The following is a 13,677-nucleotide window of genomic DNA, read 5'->3' as shown; positions in this document are numbered from 1 at the left end:
TAATTGGAATTTAATGTATGAATTTATATAATTGTGTATATCAGTGCACAGACCATTTGGTTAGAGTAACAAGGTGATTATGTTGCCATAAGGCTCTAGCTCTGATTAAGGTAATATTGATGTCATAAAGCACAAAGCACTTTATGATAGATGGAATGAGTATGAATGCAGGGCGATAGTGAGATGTGATTTAAAAAAAATCTTTTTCTCACTATGATTGTTGTTGATTTATGACACACACAGGTTTGTGTACTTCAATAAATAGGATATGCATTCATGATTGATACTTTATGCATGGCAATTATTAAATTAATGTATTGCTGAATTAGCAGTTGCATTGATTGTTTTGCACACAAGCAGTTGTGTTTTTGATGATGCGAGATATGTAAACACATTACAAAAATGCAACAGTAATAAGTAAAATAAAACAATTAAAGATCATAAACTCACTGGGGCCATATGGTGGTTTATAAAGTCACTGAGACTGTTCAAAACATTTTGAAAGTGCTTTGGTGCTGAGCATGTCACTTTATGTTGACTGTGTACAATAAGACAATCAAAGGAAAAAAACAGTTACCCCCATCTCTGTCCATGTTCTATTAGCTGATTAGCCCAATGCAATACTTTAACGTTTCTCCACCATGAAGCACAAGTGGGACTGGCTGCAGTATTTCAGAAGTTTAAAATTTATTTTCCAAAAGATTTACAATTTATTTTCCACATAAAAAAAACATTGCACGCAAAATTGATTGTACGATACCAATAATTAAAACAAATCTCAAATAACAAATTAAGACAGCAATTACTAAAAAGAACCATTTGATGGGGTGAAAAGAACAGTGTGAGCGTAATCACTGAACAAACATTATTGATGGGAAAACGTTATTAATATCAAACATTAATGAGGTAACTGAGGCAAAGTGAATAATCTCTGTTTGTTTAGTTTTCAGAGGGTCGTCACTCTCGGTTAAACTAAACTTAAACGCTACACAAAAACACTGTTCTAACCACAAAATGCACAACACAGCAAGATTTGTTGTTATTTCAGTCTTATAGGATTGTCATAACAAGTCTTGCTGTCTTGTGCATTTTGTGTTTGTTTAGTAATTACGCTCACATGCTGTTCTTTTCACCCCATCAAATGGTTCTTTTTAGTAATTGCTTGTCTTAATTTGCTATTTGAGATTTGTTTTAATTATTGGTATCGTACAATCATTTTTGCGTGCAATCGTTTTTATGTGGAAAATAAATTGTAAATCTTTTTGAAAATAAATTGTAAACTTTTGAAATACTGCCGTCAGGCCCACTTATTCTCCATGGCGGGGAAACGTAAAAGTATTGCATTGTGCTAATCAGCTAACATAAAAGGGACAGAGAGAGGAGTAACTTTTTTTCCTTTGATTGTCTAATTTGTAACTTTCCTGTTAAAAAACGTGTCCCCCGATAACAAAGAAGAGGGAAAGTTCCCAATTCTTATTTCCTGTGTACAATAAGACTTCTGAGTTTAGTTGCCACACAAAGGCACAGGAAGGATAAGAGCTAAGTGCACAACCTACGAGGAAAGTCTGCAGCCAGAAGTCCCCTTGCGCTTGCTCTCCGCGCTTACAATGGGTAGCAGAGCAACAGATTCAAAGATGATAACCACGCTTGTCCAACGCTTGACAACAGCACTGGATATATATGTAATCTGTTATTAAGGAGCGAAAAGCCTATTGTGCTTTTTTAGTTAAAGAGCCCTTTCAATCAAGCTGATGTAATTGAGGCGTACATCCATGTTCGTGAAAAACAAAAAAGAAATATTCACCTTCGTCGCGGTTTAGACACTATACTCCTTCAAGAAGTTTACAGTTGCTGAACATGACATTAAATCTAAATGAAATTGCAAACCATAATATGAAAAAGGCATTTTGTCCAAAACAGAAAATGTATATTCTGAACAATCAAATTTATTTATATGCAGATTAACATTTGTATGTTCTTAGAATTAGGATGGTTCGTATTCTTTGATATTATCATGGTAATGTACCTTAGCATTGTGCATTCATATCCTAGTAGATGTGTAACTTTCTCCTTCTCAAACATCTTCATCTTTAGCCATCAATTTATAGAAGGAAACTCAGCAACAAAACATATAAGTCTTAACTGTGCATGAACAATTGAACAAGCACAAAATAAGTATAATGTATCGAAAAAAATGTAAGACACACATGAAATGAGAAGTAATACAAATATACCCATGATTAGAAACCCCTGGCTTTCCCAAAACAACCAAAGTTAATGTGACGATAAGAATGTGGAAATCATTTCTCAGCTACAAATACATGTAATTGTCTGTTTAACTTTAGACCATACTTAACTGTGTCTAAAGTGGACTGTGTGACGAGTGTAGTGCTTGGTTAGCCCCTCCTGTGGAATTGGGTGTATGATCACTCCCTGCAAAGGGAGTCACATTTAGCTCATTTATTGTCTGTAACTGAATACGTATTCTTCAGATGCCTCAAAGTGAATACACTGAAGGATACTAATCTTAAGATTAGAGACGATGCTTGTATTGTTTAGACCCATTGTCACTAAATGCTTTAAATCATGCTTTCTAGCAGTACATTGCATGCATTGGCAGAAATCTTGAGATGGTGGACTGAGCCATTGTCCTTGGGAACAGGCCACTTTAGTATGCTCAATGGAACTTAACCTTGGTCTAATATTCAGTACTTTTCTTTATGGAAGTATAGGAAATTCCCCAACCTTATTTTTCAGATCCTGCTCTAAGCAAACTCTATTGATGTCTCAGAATTGAATTTATTTGTTTACATGAATTACAAAATGTTGTGATCAATCCTATTTATCCATGCTTTAAAAAATGTATTTTGTGTTGATAGTAGACTTTCTCTCTTAACAATGCACAGATTTTGTCCGCAAATATCTTATCACTACAGTTCCCCACATTTTGATCACCTCCCCAAAGGAACTACTCAATTTCAAAATATGTGCACTCTGTCCATGGAAACCTGGGGCACTGTATGTGCACGATAAACTTTGTTTATTTCCCTTAACATGGAATACAACATCCAAGAACGTAAGGCTGGCCTGACCTTTCTCCATGGTCAATGGAATATTATCTTTGTTGTCACAGAGATATACCAGATATTGCTCCCATCGGTCTCCAGCTGCCACTACAAATTACAATAACATCACTAAAGAATCTCTCCCAGGAAATGTTATGCTGTTGATGGTCTGCCACCCTTATGTAACGTAGGAAACTGGAAAAATTGGGCATTATCAGATGGTGAATATATTCACCGCCTGTGTGCAAACCATTTTTTTGTTTTGTGTGTAAAGCAACACATTCACCCCTGCACCGATGAAAGGACAAATATGAGAGACACTGATGGGGAGGATGACAATGATTAAACTACGTTGGTCAACAGGGAGGTTTTTCGTGCCTTATTAAAGACGTGTAAGTTGTCCAAGTCCTGAAATGTGAGTAGGGAAAGCATTTCAAAGATTGCTGGCTTGGACTGAGAATGCACAGCCAACTTTCCATGAGAGGCAAGTTTAGGGAGAAACAAAAAGGTTTTTGTTTGTTGATCTCAATTATCTTGTATGTTTTCCGGAATTTCTCGAGAATTAAGCTGGGCTAGTTGGCATGGTGTTTGATTTATATAGCCTTGAATTTAAATCTTTGTGGAATGGGAGGCCACAAAGATTTAAATTGGCAAGAGCTGGGAGATTACGGCTCTGGCTCATTTTTATGTTTTTTTTCTAATGTGGTAGGGCCAGATGGTGAATAGGATTTGGACTGAGGACTACTCTCTCAGGCTGGTCATAGGACAAATGATTGTTCTTAATAGTTCACAAAAGAAAGGTTTTCAAGTTTCTTTTTAAATTCCTCATGAGAAATTGCAAGCATTTACACAAACCAAATGTCTCAAATTCTTGAAGTAGAGGGATTATACCCTTAGTCAGTTTCCACCAACGTGGACCTTTTCTTTCCCGGATCTGTTGCCTTGTTATAGATTGATGGAACCATGCAGGTTTCCTTATTGTAACAAGGTCTCCTATCTTTTTAGGGCTCTCCAAACCCCCTGGTCCTTTGGATTACGTACTTCTGTCTCCTGGTTTATCTCAACTCTCCTCCCTCCACCCTGGCAACCCTTGTACCTTATCTGCCTTTGGATGCGCTCCAACGATGTGGCGTCTTTGGCACATATGTGTCTTTTCTCCTTCTCGTCTCGGCAGTTTCAGTGATCCTCACACCAGGAGTAGAGGATTTGTTCTTCCATTGTTCCCTGGTGGTAATATCGGTATACAGGCCCCAGACCCACCACAGTTGCAGTGTGGTCACACCACCAGGTAAGACTCAGTCACCTGCCGTCCCAGCAGTTTCTGTGCTCTCCACACTAAGAGCAGAGGATTCGTTCCTCCGTTGTCCTCTGGTATAGTGTTCGGTTTGCACGTTCCAGGCCCACCATGGCTGCAGAGTGGTCACGCCACTAAGTAATAGCGTTCTTCCCCAGTCTTTTTCTGTCTTGGCAATGTCGCCCTTCTCAGTGCCGGTTTTCTGGCATCTCGCTTTTCTCTTTGGTTCTTCATGCTACCGCTGGCTCTGTGCAGCGTGGCTCTGCTCCTCCGGAACGTTCTCACATCAGAGGCTCGCCTCTGCGTAGGATTCTTCTTCCTCCTCCATTCAAGTTTCTTTGTCCCTTTTTATTTTAACCACCGTATTTCAAAGGAGTGTGTTTTTTGTCTGCTGCTAAAATCAGGGTGATTCCAACATTACCTTGAGCCAAAGATATGAAAGTAATGTCAATAGGGTTTGAATGCAAAACAAAAGCAACAGCAGTCTTTTCCACTCCCATGTATGCAAAGAGAGTATTTTTCATAGGGCATTAGCTAAAGGAATGGGAGTCCTTGGCCCCTAGAGGGGAGTCACTCCCAGGGAGTCACTCTTTCTCAGACCTCTGGGGCGGGTCTTGCTTAGCGGGCTCGCCTCCCTGCCTCTCCCTTTGGGAGGAAGGACGAATGTCCCAGCTTCATCACTCCACATAAAGGACTTAATTCCCATTGTCTCTTCTTTGTAGGTTGGGTGCTGTTATCACACTGGTGTCTTGTGAAGGAAGGTGAAGCACCCCTTTCATCCACTTTGTCTCCACAAAGGTGTAACTTCTTTATATCTTCCTGCTGAGAGATTGTCCACCTACATACTGGAGGAGTGGATAAAATGGTTGGCGCATTAAGTTGCAACGTAAAGGTGTTGACAGTGGGGGTGAGACAGTGTTTGGCAGAAGGTGGTGGTGGCTACCGGAGCTGAAGTTCTCTCCCTGCTATCCAACAGCTTTGGCAAAAAGAGGCACACTCGGGATCAAAGCTGGAAAACAGGTGAGTAGCATTATGAAGGGCCCAACGTGATGAAAGTGGCGTGACGCCTGCCTGGCTTAGTATAGCTGTGCACAGGTGGGCCCTGGGTTGCCTGTAGGCATTCAGGAGGCTGCATTTCTGGTGACCTTCGGATGGCATGTTGTGGAATGGCTCAGTTTACTGAGCCCCCATATAGCTCTGTATGCTCTTTTGGATTGAGCTTCTCCTTTACCTCAATGAAAATGATCTTGACAAAATAAATTGAAACATATAGAATGTCCATGATAAAATGAATTCTATTTTGAACCCTACAAATTTAGCAAAATTAAAAATTGTGTGGGATTATTTGCTTTCTACTTAAGTGGATATCAAATAGGGTGTGTTATTCCCTGGTTAAATGTATGCAATCTTGTCAAAACGGGTCTAAAAACACAATCATTTAGGAATAGTATGACAGGAGCTCACCAGTCTGTGATCCCATTGGTGCCAGATCTGGGCAATGAATCCGAGATGTCACTGCACCAAGATTGTCATGTAAAATGAAAATATAACTTTAATTTGCATTAGTTCATGTTGGAAATTATTTATTCGGTAACCCCACAGCACTGCGAGACACAAAACCTGAACTGACAAAGTTCCCCCAGGAAATTCGGGAGAGTCTCGCCCAGCCCACCTTTCAACATGCATTTTTAGGCTTTAAGATTGCATTGTGGTAATACAAGATTATACTGAAACATTCTGTGACATCAGGGAGGCATTCTAATATGAACGTTTTCTAATGAATTAATACTTTGTTCGCTGGTCTATACTAGGCGTTTTTCAGATTGTGGACTGCATTAGCATATGGTAGGCTTTGCAGCAGTGGGCTGGTGTATTCAGTTGATGTAACATAATTGGACATTAAAGCAGGCATTGCCAATCAGTAGAAGAAAAGTAGCATGATCACTAAATGCACTCCCTAAAGTTTCACCAGTGGGCGCTATCTGGTTTACTAATTTGCTAACACAGCAAAGTCAAACGAGCAGTAACAGTTTGTATATATTTTTTCGTTTCTCCCCTCGTGCAGCTGCCAAAATGGTTCTCGACCCAATCTATTCTAGATAGGTCTGTGCTTTTACAACACAATATGTCTTACATTACTTGATAGTCGAACTCTGTTTTTTTGACAACTTGTACAAAAGACCAATCCTTAGATCGCGGAATATGCATAACAAGTTGATTCTAAACAGCAAAAAGCCTGTTACTGGGCAAGTGAACTTTGCTTTATCTCTGATCAGGAAGGATTTTGAAATAGATATTTCAAAATGGTTTTATGTACTCCCACTTTCCACCCCTTTCCTTCCAGCACCTTGGTATGTTGTCCCAATAGGGATGGGACCAAGTTGCTATAGACGGTTGTACGTTTTCTACCTTATTCACCATAATTATGCTGAACACCAATAACCATATTATTCATATTTATATTACGAACGTTTGTTATAATCTTACTTGGAAGCAATGTTTACAAATGTTGTGCTAAAGATGCATAATTCTATCTTTTTCTTTACTTTCCTTAAATATTCCTATTTTTCTAACGAGTACTTTGAGAGCTGCGCTTCAGAGTAAAAAATTGAAACTCATCTTTGTTCAGGATATTATCCTCACACTGATTACCAAAGATGGCAGAACTCTTCTATTGTATGCAGTTTTCACATTAAAGATGAAGAGCGTCTACCACTCTGACCTATACTGCAATACACAATGGGTCTGATCTACAAATACTCTTTGAATGGGAAAACTCAATTGAAAAAGGCTTTGTAAATCAGTCCCTTTATCTTTCTAAAATCCATCACACAGCGTACCTAGCTATGGGGTTTCACCCTTCCAGGGAGCAAAGCATCTCCCAGGGCTCGTGGTCATGTCATGTGTCGCTGACCACGTGACTGTAATTAATAAAAGTGATGAGCGGCTTTCACACTCAACCCGAGAAGATGGAGTAATGAGGCTCAAGCCTCGGTATCCAAAAAATCACCACTGATGGATAAAAATCTATCAGCAAGAAGAAGAACAAGCGCCCTCATCAGTCTTGGAACCAACTGACTCCGGCCTGCTGTGTCGTTCTTGTAGTGCCCTCTAGGGCCCTATACCAGGACGGTGCCCCTGATGGGTAACGCTGTCCTCATGACCCTCAGTAGTAGCAGAGTCCCTGCTGGGCAACTCTGCGTGCGTATGCTGGTGCCCCTGCAGGGCAACACTGGTCGTGTTGATGTGATGGCTTGGGTGCTCCCAGGCCACTGGGGTACCCGTGTGACCACAGGCGGACAGGGTTCCCTCCTGTCCTGTGATGTCGGTTGAGTGCCCCCGGCAAGTCCCCAGGCTGGTCTGTCCGCCAGCCTGTGACTCTGCAGGCCAATATGTGTGCTGGGTGCCCCCAGAAATCGACAGACTGGCCTGTGTGACCACAGGTCCATTCACAACATTGGCGATGAGGTTGTCTAGGCCCCCATGCTTCTAATGGTGCGTGCTGCCGGGTGGCTGCTTGAGTGCGAAGAAGCGGCGTCGGCGCGTGCAGGGAAAACGGGTGTGGCATGGAGACTGTGTGGAGGCGTGGTCTGCTGCAGAAAAGAGAGTCCGTTCTGGTGTCCCCCCACCATGCAGAAGAAAGGTGCCCAAGAAGCTGAAGCAGTGTTTGCTGCAGGAGGTGAGGATGAAGCTGTGACGGCGTCGGCTGCGTTGAGGATGCCCACCTCCCCGCCACATGAAGCGCTCTGTGTCTGAGCTCAAGAAGACTTTGGGGAAAGAGAAGGTGTGGATCCCTGCCTTTGTCACACTGTGCTGGCAGGCCCTAGTGCCTGCTGCTCCTGTCAGTGTCCCCGGGCCAAACAGGCAGATCGGCCTTGAATGATGCAGTGCTCCGACTCGGAGTGTGAGGCTGCCGGCGCTCTCCCTATGTGCCAGCCGCATCGGAACAACCTGGCTTTGCAGGCGGTGAAATTGCTGTGCTCCGTCTTGGAGCGTGAAGTTAGTAAGAAAAGGGGCTGTGCTTTTCACCGCCCCGGCGGTGAAACGCAATATGCTCCACGGCGGCCTAAACTATTGAATATCTCCGGCCACAGCCGCATCCACTGGTCTGTCTTCCTACTGGAGGGAGAGCTGGCAGCGGCAACGCTACCCCCACCACCGCATCACTGTATTTGCCTCCCACCAGGGGAGTTGCTAGGTCTGGAAAAGACCCGGGGCTAAGCTGCTGTCGGAACTGTTGGGACTGGGTGCTAGCTGGTCTTTTGGCTGTAGCTCCTGAGATTCTATCCGGGGCTACAACCAAAAGATCAGGGGCTATAGCCCCCTTAGCCCCCCCCTAGCAACGCCCCTGCCTCCCACACAGGAGGAGGGGAGAAACCCAGTGCCATAGTAATGGGAGACATTGCACTTTCCGTGCCAGCGCTCCCAAGGGTGATGGGACATGACGTTCAGCATTTCAGTGCTATGAAAAAGTGAAGGTAGCCCCCCCTTCAGATCACGGGCCTCTGGCGGTGAAAATTGGAGGGCTCCACGCTAGGGGCCGAAACACGTGGCGGAGCCCATGCTAATGCATATCGTTTTTCTAATGATTGAAAAGCAGTGTGGAATGTGTGGCCTGTCATTCCGCCACACTGGTTATTGGGAAAGGAATAACTGGACTGGCACATAGGGTTGCAGTTCTCACGAGTGCTTGTGCGCCCTCCTGCATGGGGACGACCTCCAAGTTTTGCTGTCTGCCCCCACCATCAATTGACCAGGCTGATGTGGCCCATGCTACTCCCAGGTGCAGCTTTGCCGGCCCCTGAGCTCTGAATGGTCCTGAACAGATGTCAACGGAAGTCGGACTGGCGTCCTGCAGACCTGCGTAATATGGACTTACTAGCCATCCTATGGGGCTGGGAACCTGCAGACCCTGGACTTTCTTAAAATGGCCTAGTCAAGGGGCTTTGTGAAGCTGTGATCATGCGCATTGTGGACATGCTTTAATTGGTGCCAGGTGCGAACGATGGTGGCATTCAGTAGATAAGTTTCATTCACCCAGGTTAATAAAGGGTTTGTTCAAATGTGGAATGTCTAATGTGTCCCCAGCAATCCACCAGCCCCGACTGTCACTCCACATGTGTACAAATCATCACTAGGTGTTTGATGTTTACAACTGCACGAGTCTCAATGTATGTGATTACTTGTTTGCACCCATTAGTCCAAAGATTGAGGTTTGTGACTTAATTGATTTAATGTGCAGTGGTGCTTTCCATTTGTTTGTTCGTTATGGAAAAGGAGGAGTATGGTGTGTCACCCCTCCTTGGAGCATGGTAGTCCTGTCACGTGTCAGTGACCACGTGACTATAATTAATAAAAGTGATGAGCGACTTTCCGCTCATCAGTCTTTGAACCAACTGACGCCTGCCTGCTGCGTGGTTCTGCATAGCAGGCAGAGGGCCTATTCTGTAGGGCCCTACACCAGGACGCTGCCACTGTTGGGCAACGCTGTCCTAATGTCCCTCAGCAGTAGCAGAGCCCCTGCTGGGCAACTCTGCATGCGTATTCTGGTGCCCCTGCTGGGCAACTCTGCATGCGTATGCTGGTGCCCCTGCTGGGCAACACTGGCTGTGTTGATGTGATGGCCTGGGTGCTGCGCCCGTGTGACCACGGGCGGACAGGGAGCCCCCCCCTTTTCTGTGATGTCCGCTGGGTGCCCCCAGCAAGTCCCCGGGCAGGCCTGTGTGCCAGCCCATGACTCTGCAGGCCAACCTGTGTGCTGGGTGCCCCCAGCGATGGACAGACTGGCCTGCGTGAAAGCAGGTCCAGTCACAACACTAGCGAGGAAACTAGCCATTCAGTTTTCTTTTCAAAATCTCTCTGAAATGCTTTGCTTCATGAGCAGATTTATCAACTGCATTCTGTCTCTCCATTTAACTCTAGGGGAAGATTTTTCATTTTATAGATCTGATGCTATAAGGACTTTTATTTGGATTCACCATTTACTCTTGAGTATTGGAGCACTGACTTATTCCTTAATTGGCCGCCGCTTTCCATACTCTGCTGTTTGTGACTGTTGTTGGTGTTGCAAGCATATCATTAACCTCTCGCTCCTTCACCTCTTCATTTGTCTCGGCAGAACCCGCCCCGTTACAGGAAGAAGCTCCTAAAAGAAAGCCTGTCACTTATGATGAATTAAGAAGCAAGAACCGCGACACGTACGAGGTTTCCACGTCACATAGGGGTGACGTCCCTGCCAGACCTTCACAGGAGCGGGCCTCCAGGACCAAAGGTAACTTGATGTGTGCGTTAAGTTACTGAATGCCCCTAATGTAAACACTATACATCTGCACATGAGGAATGTTCAACAGACTTTTAGGCTTCGCGCCAAAAAGGAAAAGCATTGAATTTAGCAATTGGGTTTCAGTGGAGTGAAACATCTCCGTTCCTGCAAGTCATCGTCCGCATTACAGTTTCAAAACAGGCGATCATGTGTATACATTTTGAAGTGCAGTATATCAGGTAACTAAAACATGTTAAATCGTCTCAGCATTTGGCTGGTTTTTGGCATTCTCAGTCTCCTTGCTTCGTCACCATTTCTGGTTAGGTGTCCCACTCATCAATAGTTTAAGCTGTTATTTGAAACTAACCCAGATTACCATTTTACATGGCATATTTAACCGCTAATGTATTTCCCTTCTTGTATTGGCAAAGACGAGAGAGGCTGAGTCACGGCAGACTGAAGGATGGATGGTTCTGGTTAATTACACCACTCAAAAGGGGAGTCTGTCACTTCCTGGTGCTGTGTTTCTGATTTGATGCAGAAACAGCATTGTGTATGTAGCTGCCGCAGCTGAAGTCGACTGTAACGATATATGCCGATGATGCCCTTTCTATATTCGTGCCACTTTATTGTGTTCTTATTATGTCACAAAACACTAGGTGTGCCTGAGTGAAACCAGTTCCTATTGGCCGGCTGGCTGTCCTAAAAGGACAGCCACCCTGCTGTATGATTGACAGCCTAGAGCTGTGAATGAATGGGAACTTGCATAAAAAGCAAGGTTTTTGGGACTAAGAGGAGAGTCGACCACCAGAGGACAACATCCGAAGCAGAAGATGAGAAGACGCCAGCAGCACCCTTCTGAACCGCAAAGTGCCCTGTGAAACCCTGCAGCAGTGCTGACCCAGTTTTCGAACCGACAGGGAAGACCCGTAAAGGATGCCTTCCTCCCTTATGCTGGTGGGACCAACTAGCCTCGAGACAAACTCTATTTTGGCACAGCCCCCGACTTGCTGCCACTTTCCATGGCTGCAGAAGCTCAATACCAGGGGTACCTTGACCACTTGTGAATGCATTGTCTTCCGAATTCCGAATCTAGCCAGATATTTGTGGGCATCAAGAGGACCTGACAGAAGCAAGAAATCAGGGTCCAGAGTTCCCTCACCAGAGTCTAGGACCGAGGGATCAAGGAAAACCTAACCAGAGCTTTTCGTTCTTTATTGGCGCTGAGAAAAAGGCACCAAAAACCACAAAGAGTAGCTGAATCGACGGAAATCCATTGCTGCCAAGTCCCCCTCTAAAGTGCTGCTGCAGGAGCCCGCCAGACGTCCTCCCTTTCGTCACCACGACCAAGGATCAGGAACAAGGGTCTACTGCATTGCATCATGAAGGCAACCAGCTGGAACGCTTTCTTCATTCTCTAGGTACTGTGGGGCTTAGGGTATTTTATCCTTTTGCCATTAGGGGTACTTCCTATTGTGGGGAGTGCGATTTAACCCTATTCTAAGTTGGCATCAGCTTACCTGCATTGGCCTAACAGCTTGTGCTTTCCAAAAGGGACTCCTCTTGAGTTGCTGTGATTTCTCTTTTAAACACTGACTATTTAAGAATATTTTTCTAAGAAGAAGAGCATCAGAACTTTGACTTTGTCCATTGACTTTGGCTGTCCTGGCTTCCTAAAGGCCTTCTTCTGAACCTATTGGCTTTGCCAGGGCTTCTTCCCTCGCAGGTTTTAAACGTTGAACACTTTAATGCTGGGATAATTGACTGCCTGCAGCCCTTTGTGAGAATTTAACTGTTATATTCTGTCTGTCTGTCTGTCTGTTCTGATCTAACCCTTACCTTTCCTTCCTTGAAAACCGATTATTGCAAAGGTAATACTATATAAATGCTATACTGACCTAAAATGACCTCACCTCCGGGTGCTGGAACATGCGTAACATATGAATGACTTGTTCACCTGCTTTAATGTTCACTTTCTGAATTGAATCCTAATTGGGATTAATGTTACAGCAAATTACTGCTTTTTAAAGAATGCTTTAAATATCTTTGTGTATAAATACATAATTTATTATATAACTTTAATGGTTTCATTGGATACTTGCATTTACTGGTTTCATTGCACAGCTCTACAGCTCACATTACCCCTCTTAAAATAAGCCTGGCTGCTCAGTCGCACTACCAACTTGTATAGTACAGGCCTATATTAAAAGGTGCGTTACCTAATACCAAGGAGCTGAGTCTTTTGTAGTCCCACACTAGTTGGACTGCACTAATTCTTACTTAACATAGGAGAAGTCCATTTGTCAGACCAGCATCTGTGACAAGGTGCCAGTTAGACAGGATCGGTTTCTTAAGAGCATTACTGTATGCTGAAAAAGTCTTTACGCAGACCAGCCTTTTGTTGTTCTTGGTACTTATTTTAGGAAAAGTAATGAGTCTGTCAAGAGATCTAGCCCTTTTCCACATCATTTAAGTTGAAATAAGCTTGTTCACGCAAATTTCACCCCATTTGAGGCTAGCGAGGTGAGCACGCTCAGCAGAACCCTCTCTAGGAGTTTGGGAAAGTGGGACCTCACTGGGAGCAACTCCACTTTAGGGGACAAGGACTCACATTTCCATGGGTCACTCCCTATACACAAAGTATTATCTGCCAACACATGAGTAAGAAATACTGAAAATACATCTGTGTTTGACTCAAGTTACTGCTGACAATACATGTGTTTGGGTCAAGGTAATCCTGAACTTTCCACCTGCTTGATAACCTATGGTGAACAATACGCCCCAATTGAATATCGGAGAAAGAGTAAAGGGGCGACAACCCTCGAATGGAGGAGGAGAAACCCAACGGCGAGCTTGAGATCTGAGAACGTCAGCAAGGGGCAGAGCCACACAGACCAGCGGAGCCGGCTGCAGCACAGAAGGAAGCGGACGTCCGAGGTAGACACCATCCGCCAAACAAGGCAATGCACAGGGCCTGGGAAGCAGAGAGACTGGACCTGGCAGCTCGACCACGCAAAGGATGTGCGGGGCCCATAGCCCGCAAAAACAGACAATCC

The 13,677-nt window shown here is 44.2% G+C and overlaps 1 protein-coding gene across 3 annotated transcripts in view; it reads left to right on the top strand.

The window, feature by feature from the left end:
• Positions 1-13,677, top strand: part of OCIAD1 (OCIA domain containing 1) — a 700,525-nt gene that overhangs the window by 627,151 nt on the left and 59,697 nt on the right. For all 3 annotated transcript variants that reach the window (XM_069631688.1, XM_069631689.1, XM_069631690.1), the window contains one exon: positions 10,478-10,630. In XM_069631688.1, coding sequence (XP_069487789.1) covers positions 10,478-10,630 — 153 coding nt within the window. The remainder of the gene's footprint in view (positions 1-10,477; positions 10,631-13,677) is intronic.

The sequence above is a fragment of the Ambystoma mexicanum genome, chromosome 6q, assembly GCF_040938575.1.
Source record: "Ambystoma mexicanum isolate Mex_15411 chromosome 6q, UKY_AmexF1_1, whole genome shotgun sequence".
Lineage (NCBI taxonomy): Eukaryota > Metazoa > Chordata > Amphibia > Caudata > Ambystomatidae > Ambystoma > Ambystoma mexicanum.
This window is presented reverse-complemented; position numbering and strand designations above follow the sequence as displayed.